Source organism: Ciconia boyciana, chromosome 3 (assembly GCF_034638445.1).
Source record: "Ciconia boyciana chromosome 3, ASM3463844v1, whole genome shotgun sequence".
In the NCBI taxonomy this organism is placed as follows: Eukaryota; Metazoa; Chordata; class Aves; order Ciconiiformes; family Ciconiidae; genus Ciconia; species Ciconia boyciana.
The window spans coordinates 117,238,571-117,265,466 of NC_132936.1; the positions used below are offsets into that span (position 1 = coordinate 117,238,571).

Genomic DNA, 26,896 nt, shown 5'->3' on the forward strand with positions numbered 1-26,896 from the left:
GCCGCCGCCGCGAGGGGCCCGCCGGGAAGGGGGGGGGCGGACGGGGGGGCGGGGGCGCGCGCGTGGCACGCGGGTCTCCGCGCCGCCGCCCCGCCCCTCCCCGCCCCCCGCCGCCCGCGGTGCCGGCAGCGACGAGGTGGGTACGGCGGGACCGCCGCCTCCCCATCTCCTCCCTGGGGCAGCGTGAGGGGGCGGTGGCGGCGAGGAGTGCCCCTCACGGCCCCCCCGCCGCCTGAGGGAGAGGCGGGGCCGCCCTTCAGGCCTAACGGCCGAGCCGGGAGGCGGCCGTGCCGGCCCGGCCCGGCCTGTCCCGTCCGGGAGCGGGGAGGAGCCGTGCGGGGAGCCCCGGGGAGGCGGGAGGCCCAGCCCGGCGGGGAGGGGAGGGGAGGGGAGAGGAGAGGAGGGGAGGGGTGGGTTGGGGGTGGCGAAACCCGCGGCGCGGCGGGTCCGCCTCTTTCATTGATGAAATTTAAATTCCTCGGGGTTTGCCTCCCGCCCGCCGGGCCGGGAGGGACTGCTCGGCTGAGGGGCCAGCGCGGCGGGCGGGCTGCTCCCAGCGGGGCCGGGGCCGGGGCCGGGGCCGGGGCCGGGGCCGGGGCCGGGGCCGGGGCCGTGGCCGTCGTCTCTCCCGCTTCCCCGCCGCGCAGCTTCTCGACCGCCGGCGGCCAGCCTCCGGGAGGGCAGGCTGATCTCCCGGCCTTTCCCTCCCCAGCCTAGGGGTCAAAATAACCCCCCAAACAATTCAGTCTATATTTATAAGAGCAAAGTATTTATTTTATTAAAGAGCGAAAATGTCGTCTTTTGCGACAGGTAAGCTGATGTGCTTCGTTTTTTTTTTTTGACTCTTCAGCTGTGTATACATAGATCTCTGCTTTTTTTTCTCTCTTCTGTCCTTTCCAGCAGCGGGGTAGAGCGCAGGCAGCCGTAGGTGTAGCAGCCAGATCGGCAGCCGACTCGCAATGTGCGAGGGCTTCCTAGAAGTGTTAGTCGGTATTTGGCAGCGGGGCCTCTGCCGATTCCGCTCTGCTCGGTTCGCTTACCTCGGTGGATGTGTAGCTCTCGTGCGGTAACGGGCGAACGGTGAAACCAGGTGGTTGTAGCGGCAGGGCTCTTATTCGTGGCTGCTGCACCGGCAGGATCCGGAGTATGCAGGGGGATCTTGCAAGCACAAATCTTCCCTCTCCACTGAGCGGTTTGTTAAAGTTGGGGGAGAAAGAGCACTGAGGTCGAGTGTCTACACTTTTTTTTCAGAGGCTTGAGTGTATTTTGGCGTTTCCTGATCCTGGTAGGCTCCAGTGCTCTCCTTTACTCTGCATTCGTGAGTGTGTGTGTACGTGGTCTGAGTTTTAGATTCCTCTATTGCAAAACAGGGAACCAGCCCATGAGAGGTCATTTCAGGAAGAAAAATGACTTTGGTGCATTGCTGAGGCAGTTTTCTTTCCCTCCTTTCCGATATTCCTAATGATGCGTGTGTGCTTTTTGTAATTAAATCTGTGCCTGTAGGTTTCCTTAATATAAATCCATGCAGGCCTGTCAAAAAATGTGACACAGCCTGTAGAAAGAACACCAGTAGGTCTTTTGCTATACGCACTTGGACGTTGCAGGAAACCAAGGGCCTTCGCAGGCTTTGGGAAATCACTGTCGCTCACCCAGTGGATGTCTAGGACTGTGCAACACTTGCTGTGTAAATGCATCAACAGTCTGCAAATGGCCTGTGGCACCTGGGCAAAATGCGGAGAGCTGAAGGGTGGAAGTGTTACAGCCACATTGCTCAACTGGTCACTCTGAAAGTTAGCAAGATAAGCCCCTTCTTGCTGGGAAACACATGACGAAAAGACGTTGTGAATTGTTCTTTTTGAATAGAATTGGCTTATCTCAGCCTACTGCTGAAGGTAGCCATCTTGCAGGCAAGTGATACTATTTATGAAACTGAAAGCTGGAGAAACCTATGTAAAGATAATAACCAGTTTTTAAAATATGACCAAGGATTTGACAATCCTAAAAGCTTTTTTAAAAAAAAGTACCCACCATTTAAGTGCTCTTGTATCAAGCCAATAGTACTAAAACATGTTGCCAATGTCAAGTGATATTTTTAGCAGTGAGGATCAGCTGCTAGACTGAGAAATCCAGACGTGTCTGACCGTAACACCTAAACTCTTGGCGCGTGTAGCTGGCAAGAACGGCTTCCTAGGTTGCAAACTTCTGAGTTGGCTCAGGCCAACCTGCTCATCCATTAAGGAGAGGGAGGGTGTACAGGTTTCTCTTCAGGTATGCCTCAGTCCAACATATGTTGACCAATTTTGCCTCTAGTAGTAAGAAAAGAAAAATGTTTGTAAAGGCTGAGTTCAGTTCTAAAAATCAAATGAAGTAATATTTATTAGCATTGCGCATTATAGTGTGGGTATTTAAAGTGATTTTTATCCTTGTCAGGGATAAAAATTGCCATGAACTTTTAGTGGAGTTGGTGGAAGTTAAGACATTCACTCTGTACCCTCAGCACAGAGTTCAAGGATGGAGCATTTAAAGTTCAGCTGTGTGTTTTAACTTACTGTCCACCCTTCTTGATTTTTATATGAGTAGTCTGGCTCCAAGGAGACCTAAATAATTTTCTGCTGTAGGTCTTCCTGTGTGCTTACTTGGGTTGCAAAAGTAATTACAATTCATAACTCTCAGCCCAAAAGATCCCCAGTTTTTTAATGAGAGAGGGGACTTCTTGCTTGACTTGTGCCGCGACTCCCTCCTGTGCTGGGTCCTTGTATACCGAGTACCAAGGCAGTGAAGTTCTCTTCTGAGTGAATTAATGAACAAAACTAATCAATCTTAACGCATTCTCTGCTTTTAATGTAAAATAAGGGGAGGAACGGCAGAAAGGAAATATGTGCAAACCCCTAAGTAAGGGGTCACCGCTGTTCCGTTCTTGTGCAGTTTTCCTGAAGACATCTGTCCCTTATTTTGTTTCTGATAGTGTACGAAGACCTTCTTTTTATTAGCTTGATCTGATTTATCATATTTTGTTTTTTCATATGTCAGTTATGAAAGTTATGCATCATAAACCTGCAAATACTCTGCCATATGCTGTAGTTCATGTTGTGAGGGCAGGGGGCAGGTTAGCAGTGAGAGCAGAGCACAAAAGCGTGTTAGAAATAACAGTGGGGGCAGGAGGGTTTGAGTGAAACTCTCCACGTGTCAGACACTACCGCGAATTTGATTAAAGAGCTCTCCTTTCTCTACTACTTGAGAAGCACTTTCTACTGAAGACATTAAAATAAGATATCCTGCGTCGTCATTTTTGCAAAGCCCAGTGTTTTCTGAAGCCTCAACTGTTTAGGCATGCTTTTCTGTTCTGTGCTAATTTCCTGCGTGGGCCGGTCCCCCGAGAGTCTTCCACTACTTTATCCTACCCTTTTCTTCCTTCAGATGAGTGTTCAAGAATGCTGATCCCATAAAAGTGGGCTTAGGCTGAAATCCGAGGCATTGGTTGCGAAATAGCTTGGAAGAGGCAGTTCTTTTAAAAAATAATTTGGGAGTTTATGGCCGCATGTACCCTTGGAAATCTCTTCCTGTGATTATCCAACGTCCCTGCCTCCCATCTGATTTTTAGAGGCACAATAACTACTTTTCATTATAGCCTTAGGAAATTTTACTTGCCTGTCGGAAGTAACTGCTTTCAGATATGCAGTCGCACCGGCCTTTCTACTTCCTCATTGCTGCTAGGGTGAAAGGGAAATAAACCTTCACCCGGGCTGTTAAATTTAACAGTAGCTCGTGTTAAAGGACTGCAGTTGTCTTTCTGCTAGCGGTAGGCTGGGGTGCATAAATACCAGCTTCTTCCCCAAAACTGAGGGGCAGCAACACAGGAACAACTAGTGCTGAGTTTGTTTATGTTTGGCGCGGATGCACTCATGCTGCTGCTGTGGTCTTGCTTTGGGGAGCCTTTAGAGAGTGCTGTAGATCCCCATCCAGTCCAAATCCTGGTGGACATCTCTTAAGATAAATGCTTAAAAGCCTCTGCCTTGCAATGGTACGTTAAAAGCAGAAAAGCTTTGAGTTGCTGTTTCTCTTGGCTGCTTAGTTACAGTATTCAAATTCTCACGTATGCAGAATAGACACTTTTCCTGCACCAGGCAAACACATGTTTTTATGGACTCCAGCCATGTCCTTCCTTTCTCTTTCCCCAAAATAATAATAATGGTCCTAATAGCACTAATAATGCTCTCCCCAAGCAACCGTGCCCTGGCATGTTGAATCTGAATGAGACCGAGTGGTTGCAGTAGTTGTTAAATGGTCAGTGTAAAGCCTAAATATTCTCTGTTGCTAATGAAGGGTGCAGCCGACGGTGCTGGTAGGTTTGGGGCTCTGGATTTCAGTGAGAAGTGTCCCATCTAGCTGACTGGTCTGCGAGCTTGACACTTGGTGTTTGGAAAAAGCAACAGGTTTGCTTTGCTTCTCTGTGAGGATGTTGGTAATCAGATGTGTTCAGCACTTGCTCATTAAGTCATGGAGAATTTATAGTATTATAAAAAAAACCTAGGACATTATCATGCACTTACTTTTACGATGCCTTTTTTCTTTTGATTTGTTTGTGACGTTAGTTAATCTCTAAATGCTTTTATCTGGTAGGTACAAGTCTTTTGGCTAATATGAGCGAACAAGATTTTCCTGCTTACATGGCAACCTGGGAAAGTTGCTAGCTGGCTCTGCCTTACTTAGCCTCAATGTGTTTAACAGCATGGATGACGATCTCTGTTGAATACTTGATATTTGCAGTTTCTTCTCAGATGTGTTGCATCATATTGGAAGGTTCACATGTTTTACAGGCTGATGAACTGTGAAGAAATGGCCACTGTTGCTGTAACAGAAGTCATGTACTATAACACATTGCAGGGAGGATTACAAACATCTGAAAGTATCTCCTACCACTTGTTTCTCTGGAAGTTTCAAGTGTTTCAATACGCATCAACCCAAAATGTGTGAATGAAAAGACAGTACTAGTAGCAGTTCGGTATGAAAGTATTAAGCTAGTATAGACCTCCTCGTTTTTCTGTAGGAGGAAGTGCTTCCTAATGAAGAGCTGTCCGTGTTTTTACATATTTGACCTGGAAAGATATGCCTAACAGGCTTTCAACTATAACCTGTTTTTACTACTAAATGAAGTATTTGATTAAAAAAAGAACCTATTGTTCATTATACTGTTCACCTTGAGCTGGTGTTTCCCCTGTGTCACACCACACACAGTATGTGCACTGCAGCACTTGTCTGTTCCCCCCCCCCCCTCCCCTCCCCTACCTGCAAAACAGTGCAGTCAGGAAAATGGCCTCTGTGGGCTTCAAAGCAAGGATTAGATACTGTCACTGAGTCTGAGGCTGTGGAATACTTTGCTTAAAAAAATAAAATAAAAGCAAAACTGTATTAAAATGAACTGCCTCTGGCTTTTAGACATTCTCAATAGAATAGCCTTTTAATGCATGTTCTAAATAAGTAAACTTTAAACACAGGTTCCTCTTCTAACAATATTTTCTGCCAGCATCACTCTGTTCACTTGCAAAGTTTCCTCCCATCCCTTTTTGCACTAGTATTCAGGGTGTTTCTAAAATCCAGCTGTATTTGGCAATACATCACTCTCTGTGTAACAGAAAAACAACTACTTAAGGGATTTGGCAGAAATTAAATTAACTGAGGTCTTTAGAGAACATACTCAGAATGTCTTTTGAGAACACACTCACTTCAAATGCTTTCTGTTGGAAAATAAAGTCATGTTATCTCCTGTTTCTTACTGCGATGTGGACTTCACTGTATAGAACATTTGTGTATTTACTCTTTTTCACGTTTATGGAGCTTATCGCTTTCAAGAGCAAAACAAATGCTGAAGTGATAGACAGACTAATTTTCTAGGTTGCTTAGTAACTGAAATGCATGCTGTAGTGTGAAAATACTCATACGATAGAGTAAGGGAATATTTACTGGAACAAACTGAAGATTGTGTGAAAGGGCACTGTATAAATAATTAAAGCATATGTTTTTATTTGCTTGTGTGAACAGAAGGATACTCTCGATCACAGTGTTCTACATAAAATAATTTTTTTAGTGAAAAGCTTTTTCACACTTTTACTTGCTAAAGTATGTTGATGCGGTAGGATGTGAATTCTTTGGCTCTGTAGCAAAAAAGTGTACCACTATGGATATTTGGACACTTCTTGAGATAGATCATTGGTCTTTTGGGACTTTTTTGAGTTTTGATAGAAGGGTGGTTGTTCTGTGGCCCCAATGTAAGGTCTGTTCTCCAAGTTACCAACAACAAAAGCTTTAGATACCTGGAGTGCTAGCACAGTAATAAAATGAGACTAGATTATGTGAGTTTATTAATTTTTAAAAGAAAATTTAAGACTATTTGTAGTCTAAGTTAGTTTTCTTCTTTTTCCTTTAATCCATGTTTTTTATTTTTATTTAAGATTTCAGCAAAGCAATGTCTCAAGCTGGCACTTCACAGTTTCAGGAAGTCATTCGACAAGAGCTGGAGTATTCCATGAAAGTAGAACTTGATAAGATACTTGCGACTGCACCTTCAAATGAGCTAGAGGTAAGGAGCATGATGTGGACACAACTCAAAGCATGATAAATTAGATGCAGGAAGTTTAGGCAAATTTTATACAGGGAGACAAATTACAGAATGCCACGATCCTTATTTTTGGGACGTGCTCTGATCCTGTGTGGAGGAGTAGCCTGGATAGAATGTCAGTAGGAGAGTTTCAGTTCCATATAAACTGTGTGACAGAGTTGTTATTAAGTGTTTAATCATCTTTAGTTATTAAAGGTTCTATGTAATCTTCAATGGATTACAGAAGGGGAGAGTAAAGCTGTTATCCTAAAGATTGGGCCAAATTCTAATGGTTATGATTTTGACTGAAGACTTGTCTTTTAGGTATCCAAGTTGGTTTTGTACCTTGAGTTTTAGTGGAAATGAGCTTTTGGTACTTTTTAGAATTTAAGTAAAATTGTAGCATGTCTCTACTTCAGTGCTGATAAAATCACTCTTGTGAATAGGTTGTACTTCAAGTTTGTAGAAATGCTTCTGTGATTGAATAGGTATGCATTAAATACCAGCATTAACTAATGCATTTCTTCTTTGTAGCACACTAAAAAGGATCTGGAAGGATTTAAGAAGCTATTTCATAGATTCCTACAAGAAAAGGGACCATCCGTGGACTGGGGGAAGATTCAGAGACCTCCAGAAGATTCTGTAAGTTCATGTGAAGTGACAGTCTATAGGGAACATAAAACTGATAATTGCTTGTAGCAAATGATGTAGTTGCTCACAGAATGGATATAACTGCCATGCCTCTGGAAAATCATGTAGGACAACACTTTGGGTTCTAACTGAAAAATAATTATTTATTGACATATGTTGTATGTGTTCCCGAACATCAGGTCCTGCTTAACATATGTATCAAGTTCTTTGGTGTTATTTTGTTAGCTGTTCTTTGAGCAGGGGAACAAAATGGGACAGATGCCTTCTTACCATTTGGTACCTTCTCTGAAGTAAATGGTAACTTTTGTTAGAGGGGAAGCAGGTAGGACCCTTGTTGTTCCCCTTTCCCTCCTGCCCGTGAAATAAGGTTGTGCGTCTCAGATTAGACTGTTTCCAGCAATCCATTCTTCTAAATAATTTGAAAGGAACATATGGCAAGTGGGCTGGGTTATATAGCTCATTTAGCAACTTCTGTAATCTGCAGCAGCTCAGTAAAAGCGAGGAATCTGAAAGTAGTTGACTGTGGGGGGTTTTTGAGTGTAATTTTCTAATGTCAGCTATGTTGTTACAACTTATAACCTGCCACTTGAGCTGCTGCTGAAGAAGCACTAAATGCTTTTTTCAGCACTGTTTAGTACTGAAATAAACACTTCCTATTAAACCTAATCTCATTTTATTGATTCATCTGTGGCCCTAGACTGTCTTTTGACTCTTGCGTAACTAACAGTGTAGTTGTGCTACGAATTCTTGCTTTTCCCAGTGTAGTGATCTTGGCATATTGCGGGATTTCTGTGTCCTAACACATTTGTGGTTTCTCTTAGCCTCTCTGTGGTGATTCAGTCGAGGCTCTGCTTCCAACTGAAAGGCAGGCTGTCCAGTTACTTCCAGAACAGATGCAGTGCTGCTCTCTAAAGCTTTGGAAGAATGATGCTGTTTTAGAGCAAGTCTAGGGTTTTTCCAAGGTTCAGTGTTTTCTTTTAACTTCAAAAAGATGTGATGTCTCTCTCTTCTGTACTATAACACTGAATGAAATGTTGCTTTGGGGAGAAAAATTCACCTTCAATAAAGAGGCTAAGGTGAGAAATTGGAGTTCTAGATAACATGACTTAAAAGGAAGGCTGAAAAAAAGGCTTTTAGTCTAGAGGGGGGGAGACTCTGGGGAGTGATAAGTCTTTTAAATATGTAAAAAGTAGTTGCAACAATGAAAGGAATAAACTGTTCTCTGTGTCAAGATAAGGCCTGGGATTAAATGACAGCAATTTGATGCGAGTGAATGGGCTGCTTTGTGGCGAGGGAGAGCTATTGTCTATTTTTAAAGTTTTGCACACCTTCAGCAGAAAAACCTTCAAGTTCTATAAAGGACTGAAAATTACGGGGTAGGACATTTGGAGCAAATCTCAGACGGGGGTTATAAGACACTGAAATACTCGATGGGAAATTCCCAGGCAAGGCAAGCTCTTTAAAAAAGGAAGTTAGACAAAAGTCTAACTTAAGGTCACAGAGGGCTGAAAGGAGGGCAAGAGTAGCAAGAGTATCTCTCTTCTTCCTTATGGCCTGCACTGGCTCATTCTCACCTGTGACCCTTAGCTATGTAGCAACTTTTGACGAAAAAGAAAAACAAAACAAAAAACAAAACAAAACAAAAACCCCAAAACAAACACCACCACCACCCACCCCACCCCCAAAACACAAACCCAAAACAGTAAGACCTCCTGCAAAATTGGGTCACTTTGGCTTAGGTGAGATGCATGCATGATCTTGGAGGAAATTTTGCTTCCTAGCATGAACTCCAAATCAAATAATCATGCTTGATAAATGTCACAGAAGAAAGCTAGGGAGAAATACCCACAAACAAATGTCCTTTCATCCCTCCTTCACTTCATGATAAATATCTCTTGCTTTAGGATTCCTTGGGTAAGATGATACTTAGAGACTTCCTGATCTGACAGGAGGTGGGTTGGGTGCTCTCAAAAACTGAGAGTAAACTTAACTTTGAGTATTTTTTTTCTTTTTTTTGCTGACCATAAAAGTTCGGTTTTCCTGCCAGCCTCAAACCCTCTTGTATTTATCCCCCCTCCACCACCTTTTTAATATGTCAGTCATGTAGGGGACATACTGGGGAAAGTGAAAGGTGTCTTATGTGAAACGTTTTTCAGGTGACCTGCAGTATAACTTCTCCTGAGTTATTCTTTGCTGAGGGGTATGAGTTGTGGAATTATTAGATAAAAATTGATTTATTCAAGACCAGAATTCCAGAACTATCAGTGTAACTAGTATAGGTAAGAACAGTAGGAGCTTTTAGAAGGGGTAAAGAGTGCTAATTTTAGAAGGGCCTCAGAATAAAGACTGTGGTACTGAGTTCTGTGGGACAGGTATCCATCTGGGAATATATGCAGATTTTCTCTGAGTGCTTTTGTTCAGCTCTAGTTGAGTTTTTTATTTTCCTACCTATAAAACTCTCCTCCTGGTCTTGTTAGAACAGCACAGAGGATGGTACACACAAGACTCGTTTAGAAAGTTGGTTGGTAATCTTGCAAGTGATGACCTTGCTTTATGAGGTGGTGGAGTGCTCGGCTGCTTTTGAGAATCTTGCACTACAAGTATCATGGCCTAGAAAGCAAAGACCTACTCTCTCCAATGTGAATTTATTTGCCTGTGATTGTTTTGGATAATTGGTTTGCTGCTTGATCAGTCCAAAGCACTGAGAATTCTGCAATGTGTAATCTTCAGCTGATACCTACTAGAGCTCAAAGTATGTGTTTAGGTATTTATGCGCGCACGTGTGTGTGTATCTATAAAAAAAAATAAAAGAACCAAAAAAATGTGCCAAAGTGTGGGGTTGTTGGTTTTATGTTGTTGTTTATTTTTAACAGCTTAAAAAAGTTCATGAATAGTTTATTGCATTTATAGGCTTTGTCTTTTAATTTTCTATTTTACGTAAGCTACTTCTGACTTTCAGATTAGGTCAGAAAGGTGTTTCAGGCTTTTGCCCAATGTCATGGGACTGTGCTATGCAGGAGTAGAATTTCTGGTCAGACTTCCATGGGTCATCTAATATTTTATCCATTGTACTTGCTCTTTGAATATAGTTTTGGGTTCTTTCCTGAAGCATCTACTGACAAGTAAAGGCTCCTGTCAGTAAATTGAAACAGACATGATGATTGTCTCGTAATATTCCTCTGTTTTTCTCTGCAATGAGAGATTTCATCCCTGACCTCCATGTTTTCAGCGTAACAACTAATACTGATGGGCAAGCAAATTGTAAGCTCCAGATAATAATAACAAAGATTGAACCCATTTCACACTATATTGGTAAACTTCTGACTTGTTTTTTCCTTCTAGATGCTTTGCTTCCATGTGTCCAAAGGTTTACAGTGATAGCTGGCATAGTTAGGATCCATTACTGTTACAGTCTTCAAAGAAAGTGTGGTTAGAGTGCTGGTTAACAAGGAGAGGAGGTAAAGAATGTGACAAATGTAATTTAATCCTCTTGATGTAGATTGCAGTGATCTGTTTGTTTGAGTTGGAAGCAATAGCAGCAAAGTCCTGCTGGGAGGCCTCCAAGGGAACTGCAGTGATCAAGTTAACCTCAGAGTAGTGATGCAAAACCTCATCTAGGATGTAAAGAGAGCATCCGAAGCAATGTGAGCGTGAAAGGAGCTTGTCTATTAGAGGTTTTGTTTCCCCAGTGGTCAGATTCTTGTCTGCAGCTCAAGTTGTCATCTCAATGAACCATATCATGAAAGAAAAGAAAGAATGTTGTGCTCTTACTCAAAAGCAAAATGTCTTCCTAATCTTCAACTCTGGAAGCAGGTTTTAAGGGTTCACTTGGTGCTATTTCTGAAACTGTCCCTTGGTGCTGAGTAGATATCTCCTTGTTGTTCTGTAAATACATATTGACTAATATGGGTGTATTCCTTTCCAGTCTACCCACCCATGATGACAGCCCTGATACTCATTTTGTCTGTCTCTGACAAATTCTTCCAAACTTCCGTGCAGTAGGAGTATGCTGAAATCTGTTAGTCAAACTCCCGACGTTGCCTCATGCAAACTGTTCTGAAAATCACTTCTGTGACATTGTCTGCAAAACCAAAAGAAGCTAGATATGTCATCTTAGAACAATCCCAAACCACAGTTTTGAGACATGTCTCAAATGAGTAACACTGTAGTCATGCATCTATAAGCCATGTCCTTCCTTCCCATTTTTGGTCCTGAAGTATTTCCCCATCAGCACTTAGTTGTCAAGTCCACTGTTCCAAACCCTTAGAGCAAGAATTGGTTTTTATTACTGTGGAGCACTTCTTATGCTTGTGTATATGCTCATAGGTGATGAGGTAGTTCTGCATATTAATGTCTACCCATGACTGGAACTGCTAGATGATAGCACTGGCATCCAGCAGTCCTGATGCGGCAAGGATCCTGCTTGAATTTGAGTTCTTGACATTTGTTATTCTTTGAATTAAAGACCCTTCAAGACCCAGGGCTTCATTGCCAAGTTGTCATTTCCAATGTCTATGCCAAAAGAAACTGAAATATTTAGTGAGGCTGAGTTATAAATTTTGTGTTGTAGCTGATGCAACATCCAGTGAACTAAATCCTTGATGAAGGGCCTGGATGGAACCGTTAACTTCATCAGGATTTTACTCTGAGCTGCATAAGCTAGTTTCAGACATGATAGCGAAGGCATAAAAGTGTAGTTGGCACTTGAGCAAAAGCAAATGATTTTGAGGCAGTCTGGCCCTGAACTGACTGGCAGACTTTCTTCTTTTTGGAGAGCTATATTGTGAGTGATGCAAGAAGAACGTAGCGAGACTTGAAAGTTGAAATCATTTTTTTGGCTGTTCAGACAGCATTGGAACATTCTGGGTGTGACTCGCATCCCACCCAGCAAAAGCTCAAACCTAAATGTTTTAAATCCATTTGCAACCTAGTACAGAGTGGTATTGACCTTAGAGTGGATGGGAAGTGATGGCAGGGAGTAAGGATCTAGTCACATTTCTCTCCCAAACTGTACCCAGCACCAAGTATAAATTGCTCTAGATATTGTTGGTAGTGAATCATTAGTTAAACTTTCTGATGTACCTTCAGTACATTAAAATCAGTGTTTATCATCTCTTTGTTAATGAGAAGAATGGTTGTTTTTAAGTGTGTCTATCCAGCATGAACACAATCTTTGTTCTTGACAAAACACAGTGAGATTCTGCTTTTTGCACACTTCTGTTGCTGAAAAGTTCTAGGAACTTTGGAATGAAGTTCCTGCATGTGTCCTCTGAAATGGCAGTACTGTGTGTTTTTTCTGGGGAGCAGTCTTACATTGACGGCATGTAGCTACCCTTGAGTAGCTAATTTCAGTATTGACCCTGACCCTTGAGTAACTAATTTCAGTATTGACCTTTGGGAGGGAAGGGTCTGTGGGTACGGGGATCATAAGGATCAGTGTAGTTACAGAGTAAAAACAGTGCTTAGTAGTTGGGTAACAGTCTCTTTAGATGAGAACTGAGAGGACGTGTGCATGTGTGTTAATTCTTCTCAGTGTGCACTTTGAATTGGATATCTGCTGTCGGTTCCTACGTTCATGACCCCTTGTGCTGTATCAGCTGTCCCTGCCTTTCTGACAAATCCATGCTGGTAACCTTCAGGATCTTTTACCTTCAATAGTTTGTTCAGATGCATCCTGCAACACTGAAATGCTGTATCCATGTCCTGCCTCTCTCATTTATTCTACATGTTTCCTTTTGAAAATACAGCAGAATAAATGAACTGTGGATAGAATAAACTAACTATGAACAGATGGTATTCCTGAATGGATATGCATTTGGAATAAGAGAGGGATTGCACTAGATCAAAAAGCTCCAGTTCTGTTTGATTTTTGCATATTAACATTCTGCAAACCTGCTTATGTCAAAGATCCTTGCATAGTATCTAGAAGATTGCTAAAGGATTTTCTTGTATATAGTCTTCTTTTTAATGGAAAGAAAGGGTAAAAAGAAGGAAAGGGATGCATGAGATGCAAAGGACTTTGAGTTCTCCTGCATGAAAATCATTTTACCTCAAGCTTACAGAATGTGCCTCTGTTATTCTTGTCTAGCATGGCCATAGCTGTTGTCAGGTAGTGCTTAAGGTCTAAATTCTCTTTGTGAGAGCTTGGTATGACGGGTAACAATGGTGCAGTTTCCAGCTGGAACTGGAATAGTGCAATTCTTTGTATCCTTCCTTTCTCCATCCTCCCCCAGGTTCCACTTAGCAATAAATCTCAAATGAAAAAAGTCCTATTAAAGGTTCCTTTGAATTGTTCTATCATTTGGATCTGCAGTGAGTAGATGACCAGATCTGACATTCAAACCTGTTGCTACAGCTCAGCTTGAAGCTCTGGTTTTGATCCAGGTGTTACTGGCCTCCGTGACCTTCAGATTCTCTCCCTCGCACCTGCTTAATTCCTAATAGCCTCAGAAAATGTTCATGGCAGTGAGTGTGCGTGGCAGTGTAATGCCAATGCAGCAACCATCCTGCTCTGGACTGCCGGAGGAGGGATCTGTGGGAACAGATGAAGTCGTCTTATTTGCCACACAGTCCTGTTAGGAATTGCTGAAGTCTTCACACAGAAGGTGTGGTGGATGCTGTTTTAATAGATTACTTTCTGATAGATGCAGGCAGTGCGGCTGCCCAGCTTCGGTATGTGTTATTTCAGTCGTGCTGATGTGCTCTGTTGCATGAACAGAGACATCTGGGGATGCTAAGGCATCGCTGATGCAAGACCAGTCTAGCGTGTGCTTCTTTTTGATTGCAGAACTGCTTGCTGATAACTAATTGCTAGAGCTGTTGTTGCTGCTGTCGTTGTGCAGTGTTTTGCTTAGGTCAGTTGCTTCTGTTTTATGGAGGGCATGCCATGCGGGAACTTTGGGTTTATTGGTGACAAGCTCCATAAACCTCCAATGTTTAGTGATATTTTCAGGTCAGCTGTAGCTGATTGGCAATCCCCCTGAGGCATGGTTACATGGGTGATAAAGTTTTTGTTTGTCCTGAAAATTGCCATACAAGCTTCCCTTTGAGTAGACTTCATAATCTGGCCTTTTTGTCCGACTAAGGAAAGGCACTGTATGTATAATCTGTTTTCCCACTTCCTCATACCCGAAGCAACTGACTTTTCTAGTCGTTATTTACTGTCATCTGTGAATATTTTCAAGAGAGCCTTCCCTAGTTCAAAGAGTATGCCTGTGTGTGTACACGTAACACATGCGTATATGATAAGCCCTGTACGTATGTGTTCTGTTTGTTTTATTTTTTTTTTCCCTAAATATTAGTCTCCTAGTTCTCTGCATCTCACTTCCTGGAATAAATGAGCTTCTCAGCTAAGTTATAAATAAAACAACTCTGCAGACTTGAAAGCTTTCTCTGTTTTAATTTAGCTGAATAACTCTATTGCCAGTCATAAGTTTCCTGATGAAGGGCTGTAGTGTTCCTCTGTAACATAAAGTGCTTGTGTGGGCAATCTGAAATGGTCCTTTTTGAGATCAGTAGATGTGAGTATTTAGGAAGTGGCTTCGACATGATGTTTATCCCGGTTGCCCCGGCTGCCCCAACTTAGTAAGCTTCTCATCCTGGTATTCTTTCAGCAGTTGTTTATGTATGTGGCAGAACTATGTTAGAAACCAGGGCAGATGCAAGTGACAAGTATTAGTAGCTTAGTAACCTTTGGATGACGTGAACACAACTCAGGGCCATGGAGAGCAAGCTCCACTTGCAGAGGAGGAAGAACAGTATTAGAGAATGCCTAGAGAAATGTAGCCTCCTGCCATCGCTAAATGGAGAAGAGCTGGGAGGGATATTTCCTTCAGACCTCACAGGTGGATAGGTCCAGTTTCTCACCTTACAGCTAGTCTTCCTTATTAAGCTGCTGTTGTTGATCTGACTTTTCCAGTCGTCCACCTCCCACTGCTTCTGGTGTGGGGAAAGGAACAGTACAAGCCCTGTAGAAATAGTGCAGCCATTAGTAGGTTGGGCCTGTTTCTATTCCTCTTCAGCCCTTTAAGGAGCAGGAAACATCAAGGCCGGTGTGCTGCGCATCTTTGATGCGGAGAACATGCAGCTTCAAAAACAAGCAAATCAACAGCTACTGTTTTGCTTCAAGGTGTTTTAAATCTTCCCCATGTAACATTACAACTTCACATAAGTGCAGATGTTGCTGTTTATTTACCAAAAGTCTGAGTACAGTTAAACTTTTAAAAAATATTTTGTGGGTTGTTTAGACTTTATGAATGAATCTTCTGCATTAAAAGAGGCACAACAACAGATTGCTGCCTAAACACCCAAACAAACTCATTTTGTACATCTCCTAGGATGCTGAGCTCCCAAGTTTACAGGCACAACCCCCCCCCCAAAAAAAAAAAAACAAAACAAAACCAAAAAAAAAACCAAAAAAACCAACAATCTGTTAAGAGCCTTACCTCAGAGAGACCTAAGGGCAGATGCTGCTGGAGGAGCTTGTGGTTAGTAACTGGTGCCTGCTCCCCAGGGTGTAGCTCTGCGGCACAGGGCAGAGCATGCTTGGCATGGGGCAGACCCAGATCCCACCACAGCCCTCCTGGGAGCTGCTGCCAGGCTGTTCCCTTCCAGGAAGGCTAGACATTTGGGCTGCACAGTGATGGAGCTTTTATCCCAGGGCTCAGTCACACCTGAACTGCTCTGGAGCCACGTTTGGCTGCTCCCAATTTTGCTTATCCTGGGTTACACATCTCTTAAACCTGTGCTGAATAGGACTGTGGAGATGCTTCCAAAATGCTGCTGTTAAATTTAAAATACAGAGAGGAATGTTTTGATAAGATGTACTGGCTTTATGTTTGTGTTACTGGGCATCGCTGTTATATTCTGTGAAGTCTCATACCCAAGCCCAGTGGCAGAGTTTTGTACTGGAAAACTGACAGTTTGCTTGGTGTTTTATTTCCTGTTATTTCATGTCTGGTTTAGGGTCTTTTGCCCCTCTGCCCTGGGACTCCATTCATTTCTAGCTGTCACCTTATCTTCTACCTTCTTCCCTCTTATCAACCTCAGCTGCCTCTTTCCTTACTTATTTCAACCTTTTGTCATCTTTGGATGATGCAATTGAACAGAATTTATAACCTGGAGGCAGGAAGCTGTGCCAGGGTTTGGGGTAGAAAAGGGAGAATGGGAAAAGGCTACAGTTGGCCAGAGATCACCACCAGCAAATCTGAGGGAGGCCATGGAGAGAAAAAAGCGAGGCAAAAATAGGTGAATATTTCCCTTCTGATCACAATATTTCATAACCTGCCTGTGTTTCTTGGAGTAATGTATGGCACAAGCCTGTTATCTCTAGGCACTGTGTGACTAATTGTAAAGATACGTTTGTGATTAGAACAGTTGTTTAATTTCTTGATACTGCTAGATAAAGAACCTTTTTGCCTAAAATGAATGCTGTCACACCCTCACATGAGAAAGCTGGAATGGGAAGACTTTACCATATTGCTTCCCTAGCACAGTGGACCAACTAAGATGCCTTTCAGTAACATATTTGGTCTATAATAGGAATTTGCATCAATTATTCATAACGAGTTGTGAAGTTATCAGTTAAGCCACATATTTAAAGCTGTCAGCCTTTTCAATGAAGGGATCTTGGAGAGCTGTTTTTAACCAGCTAGTTAACAAGGAAGGAGGCTGTTTTTAATTCTCATTTCAAGGTAGCAGAAATCCAGAGCAATCATTTTGATTTAGTATACTTCTTACGTGGGTCACTTGAGTAATGAATTATTGTCTAAGTGTTGTGTTTTATTTCATAATCTTATGATACAATGTCAAAACTGAGACAGTTTGTCAAACTGCTGGGGCCCCCCAAAACCTTGTTTGAAAACTGTCTCTCTTAGATGTGTGAATCACATTGTGGTGACATCCGTAAATTTCTAGGGATCAACATTCTAGTTATCCAAAGGTTAGCGTTCAAGTTAAAGCCTTGGCTGGCAAATTTCCACTCCGTTGTCCTTTATTGATCCATGCAGATTTTACTGACAAAACTGTACAAATCTGTGAGCTTGTCAATGACTTAAATGGCATGTTGTTTCTATGGCTAGCATTCTCTGCAGATTAAATGGGAAATAGCATGCCAATATCACCTGCTTTGTTTAATCAGTTAATTTCTTTCTCTAAGGATAACTTATTATTAGCAGCTGATCACTAGCAGTGATTGTGTTACTGCTTGCTGCCTGAGCTATGATAACTCCACGTTTACCTTCTAGCTTGCTGAAAGAGTGAAATAAAAACTGTTTAACCACCACATCTACGACACTGACTTAGCTAGAAAGTGGTAGCTTAAATACATAAGATTTTCCTTTTAATTCTTACTCTTACAAGCTAAATTGTATTTATCTTGAATGTGATTATAACTTTACACTTAGGGTAGTCCGCGCATTACTTCTAAAGCCCCTTACCTGCATATGCTGTCTTGGGATTTTTTGGCATAGGGAACTTTTACTGCTTTTGAAACATGGAGAAGTACAGTGAAGTCTGAACTTACTTGGTAGGTAGGAATGCAAGAACTTGTTTAAGAGTGTGTAGATGGAATAATTTCTATCTATCTGTAATGTGTTGGTTAAACCTTAGTATAGGGTCATGAGCGAGTCTGGATGTTACCTTTTCTCCTGGGAATAGTATAGTCTGGGGGTACCTGTGTTCCCAGTACTGGCCAGAAACAAGCAGCAAAGTTCCTGGCATTTGTGCAGAATGTAGCTTTAAAAATTGCATTAAGATAAAGTAATTACTAGGCTTACTCGTCAAGCCTCATCATTTTAGTTGCATATCTTTGTTTTGATGGGTACATATCACAAAACTATCGAAATCTGTCTTGTTCCCCAGTAACACTGCTCACTGAGCCAAAAATTAAGTAATAACATTGACATATATTTTTAATGTTCAACAGCTAGAGTGTTTCAACAAGGAATCTGGTGCTATTCTTATATTTAATCTTTTCATATTAGTTAAAAATATTTTAGTGAGAAAGTAGGGCTTTCAAGTTAAGTTAATCACTTGCTTTTTTGGTGTACATATCTGACGCATTGGGAAATTTTTTTAAAGGGAATGAGTTTAAGCAGTTGGATCAAGATGTTCCTCCTGGGTCAGTTTCCACTGTTTGAGTAATGAGAGTTTAGTTAGTCATTATGCTGTAACTTGTGGAGTGATCTGATCTTTAAATATGTACCATAAGCTGTCCAGATCCTGCATAGGGCAGAATTTCCCTCATGTGAGGGATCTGCTCTAATCTGCTGCCTGTGGCGCACTGGAATGCTGGAACTGCGCAAACTCTCCTCTCTACCCCCGCACATCCGAGTAAGAAATCTGACTCTTGTTCCAGTGCAATGTGAATTTCCATTTGAACCCCAGCCTGACTTGCCCAAAGCAAACAGTTCTGAAAACTGCCCTGTATGTATTTGTTTTTGGAAAACAGCTGTGGATATTACACACCCCTTATCAGAACTAAAGTCATTTTCTTGCTGCTAGAATACACACAGTACTGAAACACCAAGGCTTTTCTTCAAAAGAAAATCTCTAGAAGGGCAGGCTAAAGGATAATTGTATTGATTTTGCTCTAACAGTTTTGGCATGATACTTGTTGCATTGTTACCTTTGTTTCTTTGACTTAAGTTCTTTGGATTAGGAGATAAGCAATGCCTAATGCAAGGCACACTGTCATTACAAGCCTGATTTTGCTTTCCATCACTAGCCCCAAATGTAGCCCATACTCTTGTTTTAAACCTGTAGGATATAGCTGTCAGCAAGGTAGAAGACTTCCTGCAAGGTGTGATGTGAGCTGGATGAACACATCCTGAAAATAGCAGGATAAGAACTAGGAACTTCCTAGTTATAGGAAGAAACTTTCTTCCACTTTGTAGCATGCTATTGAGAGAGATGAATTATTATATTGGACTAATAGTTGGAATAAACATTGGTTTAAACAGAGTCAAAGAACAAACCTTTTGCCAAGAATGTTGTCTTTGACAACCTCAGGGCAAAGTATCAAAAAAAATCTGCTGTGAGTTTAAGCTGCTCAGGGAAGAAAAATTTTATGTCCTGCATGCAGAGCCTGTGTTCTTAAACTGTGGTCTGGCTGAAGGGGGATATCTTACTGGGGAAGTGAGTTAGATGGCTCACAAGGAGACCCCCTTTCCTCCTGCAAAGCAAGAGGAGGGTGATAAGTGGCATAACTGGCCTAACTTCTTTCTTACTATTGAATAAGTTTCCTTTACCTGGAAGAGCAGACAGACTTTTTTTTCATCTGGATGAAGCTGATTGTGACTAGTGTCACAAAATCTATAGAACTTATCAAGATAAGAGGTACTGCAGTAACAAATCAGGTTGTTTGTATTGTAACAGATCAGGTTATTGTAGACTCATTTTGCAAATGTTCTTCAGTGTCATAAATCATATAAAAAAGTGTGGGTATTGTTGCCAAATTTTAAGTTTTGAAAGGTTTTAGGAGAAAGCAATTTCCTTCCAAATATCTGACTGCTGGTTTGTTTGTTTGTACAGATCCAGCCCTATGAGAAGATAAAGGCCAGAGGACTGCCTGATAACATTGCTTCTGTCTTGAACAAGCTGGTGGTTGTAAAACTAAATGGCGGCTTGGGCACAAGCATGGGTTGTAAAGGCCCAAAAAGTCTTATCGGGGTGCGGAATGAGAACACCTTCTTGGATCTGACAGTTCAGCAGATTGAGGTAACTTTTGATGGGCTTTTCTTTCTACGTTGGAGGAAGCAAGACACACTGAGCTTCTCCTGTATGACCCTTTAAGAGAGATCACAGTGGAGGCTTGCCAAAAGAAAAAGGAGAGGGAAATGAGGTCTGGTTACAGTGCTAGTGGTAGAGAATCACTTTGGGAAGAATAGGCATGAAAGGGATGGAACAATCAGCGATTGAACTCTGTCCACTCCACACGTGTTAGCACAAGTGTAAATCAGCTTGTGCACACCAACCCAGACAGTGATGATTGTGTCCAGAAACAGAAGCAATCAAATTGTAGAGCTGGCCTGGCATGGCTAACTCCTAGGCTTGTTTCTGACTCCTCCAGGTGCAAGTTTAAGTTCAGCTTTTTAAAAGCTTTTTTTAATGCGCATTAGAACAAAGCTCTTCACAGCAGCTCCAAGTTCCTTGTTGAATTAAAACTCTCATGGTGGAAGTGATTGCTGGCATTTTCCTCTGAAGAAAGAAAAGTAAAAGAAAATAACAGCTGCTGGTGTTGAGAGAGGACGTTTCAGCTTATGTTTTTAATGCAGAATATTCCTCTTACAGCAGATAATGAAGACGGTCATTAGAGTAGGAAATTGGGTGTGCCTGTTCCATTGTTTCTGGAGCTCCAGCAATTTTTGCCTCAGTGTGGTGTTTGTATGGAGTGACTCTCCCATGTATGTTAGACAGTTCTATAGCAGACTTAAATTTATATCCAAATAATGCAGTCCTAATCCTTTGGTGTTGCGGGCGCTTTCTCAAAAGGGTCATTGTGGAAGTCTCCAGCTCCACTGGAGGGTAATGATCCCAAACACTCCCCAGCAGATGAGGGCGATCTGGTACACAAAGCTTAAAACTCACTGAAGTATCTTTTTTTTCTGCACACTCTATTTTTGATGGAACACTGTCATGTTTTCTGATTTTTGCCTTTGCTGTGCATGTGGAAATGGTCTTGTGTATTTCAGCTCCATTCTATAGATTCCCAATAATTAACATGGCGACATTTCATTCATTATGTACTCTTGATACTATCATCCATCTCATAGCCTGACAAGAAGGCTCCAAAGTGCTTACTGTGCAGAGAAGGTTTTGAAACTTCACCCTGAGAGACTTTAATAATTTGAGGGAAAACATGCCTTTTGTAATCAAAGTAGCCTAAAATTTAAAATAATCATTTTGTGGTGTCGTGCTTTTCAAATTTTAAATCTTGATGCAGATTTAAAAACAATGATTAATTATACATTAATTAATGTGGGCCTTATCTTTACTACTTACAAGGACTTGTTTTCCTTTACCTGATTTATTATCCTTTCTGTCAGCATAAACGTATCTCTTATCTCATGTGTTTAGTATTTCTAGTCTGTTTTATGTAACTTCTTTCTTCCAAAATCTTAGGTGTCAGGAGTTAAAGCTAATAATATATGCTGAATTTACCATTTCTTTCCCATCTCAGCATTTAAACAAATCCTACAACACCGATGTTCCTCTTGTTCTCATGAATTCCTTCAACACTGATGATGACACAAAGAAAATCTTGCAGAAATACAGTCACAGCCGTGTGAAGATATATACTTTTAATCAAAGCAGGTATCAAAAAACCTCCACTTGGGGTGAAAGGAAAAACTAGCTTGCATTTCTCCATATTCCAAATGCTGTGGGTTTTTAGTTTGAGATGCTGAGGTAGCAATAGTGTCTCTTGTACCGATGTTCAGTCTCTATTTTGGGCCTCTTTGAAAGACTGAAACATCAGGGTGCTAAGCAGAGTCAAAGGCAATGTATTAAAATTAGGGAGAGGGGTGTGTGGGGGACACAGTTTCTAAGAAATGTATGAATAATGGTGTACTGGATGCTGGCTACTTGATTCCTGAATTTGCTTTTAGGGTACCTGGGCTCTGGAGGGAGATAGAACATGGCTTCCTTATCAAGAACAAACTCTTATCTAAAGTGGCTGATGATGTCAGAGGCGTGCTTGGCATGCTCTGAACCTGCGTGTCAGAGGAAAGCTGGTTTACAGCATGGTTGGAGACTGGTGGCTTTAAATTCTTGAATGAGAGATTGCATTCTGCAGCTTCTCAGTATTTGGATGGGTCTTTCAATTCAGAGTACTTACACTAACCTAGAAAGCGTATCTTCAAAAGCTGTATGAAAAAGCCCATGTAGTTGCACCTTTACTATTGTATTTTCTTTTTCTTTATGCTAGTCCAGCATTGGTGAGAACTTAACAAAAACCCATTGTCTTCCCAGGTATCCTAGAATTAACAAGGAAACTCTGCTGCCAATAGCCAAGGATGTATCTTACTCAGGAGAGAATACAGAGTGCTGGTATCCCCCAGGCCATGGAGATATCTACGCCAGTTTCTATAACTCTGGTCTGCTGGATAACCTTATCGGAGAGGGGAAGGAATATATTTTTGTATCCAATATAGATAACTTGGGTGCCACTGTGGACCTTTACATTCTTAATCATCTTATGAACCCACCCAATGGAAAACGCTGTGAATTTGTCATGGAAGTCACAAACAAAACCAGGGCGGATGTGAAGGTAAAGGGAAAGAGTTGTACCAGTCTGTCCAAATGCCTGGCATGTTGGTGAAAATCTCAGCCTCTTGTCTCTTCTGTATGCATGAATTCAGACATACATTAAATCTTCTTACAGCTATTTCAGGCACCATTTAACACATCAGCTGTGATCTAATTTGAGATGCACCAAATCAGCAAGTTTATGAAGTTCTAATTCATGGAACAAATTGGATCTAGGTTCTGGGCAACAGCAGACAAGGACAGCCTGGACTTGACTGATTACTGAAAACAAAAGTGATTTCTGCAGGGTGCAGGTCACAACCTCCATACCTTCTCCAAACTGTTGCTTACACAGGGGGAGAAGTTTGGGGATGGTAAAAGCAGAGCACTGAGGGGTGAGATACAGCAGTTGTATCTCTACTGACTGAAAACTGCCGGTGCTACTTACCCAGCTGTCAAGGTGTGCATTGCACAACTCAGCTTGGTGTGGCTGCCAGTCTGCTCCTGCCCTAACTGCTTGACTTTGTACAAAGTCCAGGTTTGACAACTTGTCAGGTGTTTATGGCATGTACCAAATACTTCTAGCATGCAGTAATTTGTCCTGTAACTGTACTTTGCCTCTATTCTTTTAAATATGAGGATGGGGAGGAAACGTGTTTTTCTCTGTGTTCATTAGATATTAAGAAAGCTCTGACTTAGTCCTATAAAACCACAGAAATGCACTGTAAGAATACAGTTCAGGTTACTGAAGTACCACTTGTTTCTCCAGTAAGTGCCACAAATACAGAACTATTAGATTTAATTTAGATTTTGCTCTGTAATCTAGCGAAGTACTGCTGAAGGTGATTTTTGACAACGGCAGCACTTGCAAAAGATTCTCAACAACTTTCATGACAAGAATTAACTGTCTTGGAGTGCTGAAAGGTGATCGTTTGACAGTTCTGACTGTGCTTTAAACATACTCTATAATTAGTAACCTGGTAGCTGAACACAAGCAACATGTTTTCACTGAGGTTCAACTTTAAATGCCAACAAAACAGTGCATCTGTGCGGGGTGAGGGGAGGGCTTCTCTGGCATCTCATGAACAGGACTTAAAACTTCTTCTTTCACCCTTGCAGGGTGGCACGCTTACACAATATGAAAACAAGCTGAGGCTGGTGGAGATAGCTCAGGTCCCAAAAGCACACGTGGATGAATTCAAGTCCGTGTCAAAATTCAAAATATTCAATACCAACAACTTGTGGATTGCTCTGTCTGCAATTAAAAGGCTGCAAGAGAAAAATGCTATTGACATGGAGATCATTGTTAACCCAAAGGTAATCAGCTAGGAAGATTTTTAGAGGAAATGGACTCAAAAGAACTGTTCATTTCTAGGTAACTAAATGGACTGCTGCCTTCAAAAAGGAGCCAGTCTGTCGCTAAATGCAGAGCCCTGACTTATGCTCATCTCTAGTTCCAAGCACCGTTACCTGCTGGTCATGTTTACGTGAGTTTTCTCTTCCAGACTCTGGACGGAGGCTTGAATGTTATTCAGTTGGAGACTGCAGTTGGTGCTGCTATTAAGAGTTTTGAGAACTCTCTGGGGATAAACGTACCTCGTAGTCGTTTTCTGCCTGTTAAGACCACGTCAGATCTCTTGCTTGTGATGTCTAATTTGTATAGCCTTAATGCTGGCTCTCTAACGATGAGCGAGAAGCGTGAATTTCCAACAGTGCCTCTTGTCAAACTGGGAAGTTCTTTCACAAAGGTAAACTCCTATACTTATACTTTGTTTTTCTCTCTTTAAATAAAAATACAGTCCATAGGAATAAGTAAGTTAAAAGCAAGGTTTACTTTACCTACCTCTGCGCATCTGTGTATTCCCTTTTGGGTATTCCCCTTCTTCGTAAAGAATTGTTAGGCTGTTAGAATACAAACTACTTAACATGTGTGCGCAATGTCGTGCTGCTGTTTGGCGCTCCTTTACCCCGTCAGTCAAGGAAACAGAAGGGTGAATTGGGTTGTGTGTGTTCTCTAGAGTTTATCCAGCTTTGGTGGGATGCTGCCCTCGCTGCTTCTCATAGTTGTTTCCGACAGAAATGACAATACCATGTTGCTTTCCAAGTAGCAACCTTTATTATATCAGATGTAGATTCCAGAAAGATCCCCGAAAGGAGTTTTCAGGAAGCTCCCACACTTGTCTTAATCCACAGATGGATTTAAAGAATCTCTATTCTTTCCTCTCTCCAAAAGGTTCAAGATTACCTGCGGAGGTTTGAAAGTATTCCAGATATGCTGGAGCTGGATCATCTCACGGTTTCAGGTGATGTTACATTTGGGAAGAATGTTTCATTAAAGGTGAGCGTGCAGTTGGGATGGTCCTGCAATAAACATGACTGATCTCTGCTCCTTGGTAGCTGATCCTGCCTAAGTCAGTGCGTTTACCCACAGTCCACAGAAGCACTCCTAGGAATTAAGCAACTGGCCCAAGGATTGCAGAGGCCAAGACCAGTGACCCTTATGAAGGTGTTACCGGTATAGCTGCTTCCCTGTATAGTCCCAGGGAGAGCTGAGGTTTGTCTGCAAACCTTGAAAACACTGCAGACCTCGTGACTCTGCGTTCAAAACATTGCTTACAGCTTTGTCCTTTAGCTCTACGGGGCATGTACCACCTCACCTCTGGAGCTGGCTGTACAGCCACAGGCCCCTTATCAATTGGGCGTTCTGGATTTATTAGTAAATGTTGGAGCTGAGCAAGTTAGTTTATCATATCTCAAATTCTTCCTGAGGATCTGGCCAATCCTAGCAGAACACTGTCGTGGTCCTGTAACAATCTAGGCCAGTTTAGCTGCTGACACAGATTGGTGCAAGGTGGGGCTGCAACAACGAGCACTTGAACCGGCTTAGGCTGTTATGCTCACACGTGTGTATCTGTTCCCAGCTCTTTCTGTGTACTTGCCTTATAGCTATAATGGTGCACTGTGCCATGAGCCATACTGATGTGGGTAACGTTTTTGCACCTAAAAGCAAGCAGACAGGATAAGAGCACTTAGAGCAAGCATGTTTCTTCAAATAAGGCATCAGCTCTGCTTGTAAGCTGATAGTATCTAGTATGCTGGTAATTGCAGTATTTCCAATATTGCTTGTTTAAAATCTCTGTTGGCAGGGGGGAAAAGTCTGTGCAGAAACAATACAACTAAATGCATCCAGGATATGGCTGTGTTACAGCTGACACCTAACTGGTCCACCCGACAACCCTACTCTAGCTCATTCCAAGTGAACAGTTAGCGTAAAGTTTCTAATTGCTTGTTTTCTCTTCTGTAAATCCAGGGAACAGTTATCATCATTGCAAATCACGGCGACAGAATTGACATCCCAGCTGGAGCTCTACTAGAGAACAAAATCGTGTCTGGCAATCTTCGGATCCTGGACCACTGAGTCTGTGAAAGGGCACGGTCGGTTCTGTAGACTGCTGTGCTAAACCAGCCTCGTAATGGAAGAACCTTTTAAGCATTAGAAATATAAGTACACAAAGGGCCTATGCTTTGTCATCTTTACAGTACCCTGCAGTATTAATTTAAAATTAATTTCTCTTGCTTATCCTTTTAAGCAGACACATAGCGCAATGGATGTGCGTAAGTAATGCTTCAGTCCTTAAAGAGATTCTGTAACTCAGTTAATATAACCTTGAAGTGCAATACTGTTTGTCTTGAGGTAAGATGGACAGATCTTCTTTGATAAGAAGTTAAGAGGCTTGCCTCTAACAGTTAGTAGTTTTGAATTGCTTGTAACTGCAGAAATAAAGCTGTGAAGCAATACTTGTGGGACAACACAGTTAGCTTTTTATGAAGTATAAGTAAGTGGCAGGCACAGTTGAAAACCAAAAGTTTCACTACTGCTAAATGGGCTGTTAACAACCCTGTATTTCATGTGCTCACAAACATCCCAACCTATAGCCCTCTTTAACCCCCCCCAACTGCAAGCGGGATGTCCTATCCCTATTGTCAAGATACTGGGGTAAGGCTGTCAATACCTCCATTTCTGTATTGTGAGAGAGGGAATCATTGATGTTCCAAACTCACCCAAAGAATCTAATACTTGAGAAAAATGCCTCGGTATCTGCATGTGGTGTTTGCTTTTTCACATCCCATTTAAGACTGCATCTCCTGTTAATATCTTGATTCTTGATCTGCCCTCTTTTTTTCAATAAATGGATCATGTTGACTACACCCATGTCCATATTGTCATAGCCATGTATGTTAACTTATCTTCTTTTGAGTCATTTCTAAATTTGTGCAGGAATTGAAATCCCTGTCCTGATCACTATTGATTTCTTAATGTTTCTCTTGTATTTACATGCAGACAACTTTATTTTATAAGCTTAGTATAACACTGGTATGTATCATTAAAGAAGTTGGTCTTTA

General features: G+C 41.9%; 1 protein-coding gene across 3 annotated transcripts; it reads left to right on the forward strand.

Annotated features, from left to right (window-relative positions):
- Positions 1-26,852, forward strand: UGP2 (UDP-glucose pyrophosphorylase 2). Of its 3 annotated transcripts, none has more exons than XM_072857343.1 (10): positions 1-136; positions 6,450-6,577; positions 7,130-7,237; positions 19,778-19,963; positions 21,426-21,559; positions 22,217-22,514; positions 23,612-23,809; positions 23,998-24,240; positions 24,726-24,830; positions 25,803-26,852. In XM_072857343.1, exons 2-10 carry the CDS (start codon positions 6,464-6,466, stop codon positions 25,908-25,910), a joined length of 1,494 nt encoding a protein of 497 aa, XP_072713444.1. In that variant the 5' UTR covers positions 1-136; positions 6,450-6,463; the 3' UTR covers positions 25,911-26,852. The 3 variants fall into 3 exon arrangements, with proteins under 3 accessions (XP_072713444.1, XP_072713443.1, XP_072713442.1); XM_072857342.1 differs by lacking the exon at positions 1-136 and adding an exon at positions 531-810 and having other exon boundaries at positions 24,726-24,795; XM_072857341.1 differs by lacking the exon at positions 1-136 and adding an exon at positions 539-810.
- The last annotated feature ends 44 nt before the right edge of the window (positions 26,853-26,896 follow it).

What these genes read in the sequence shown, in the direction of transcription:
- UGP2 (XM_072857341.1), top strand. An exon ending in TATACTTTTAATCAAAGCAG is followed by an intron (nt 21,560 to 22,216) that starts GTATCAAAAAAC and finishes TTGTCTTCCCAG; the next exon opens with GTATCCTAGAATTAACAAGG. An exon ending in AAACCAGGGCGGATGTGAAG is followed by an intron (nt 22,515 to 23,611) that starts GTAAAGGGAAAG and finishes TCACCCTTGCAG; the next exon opens with GGTGGCACGCTTACACAATA.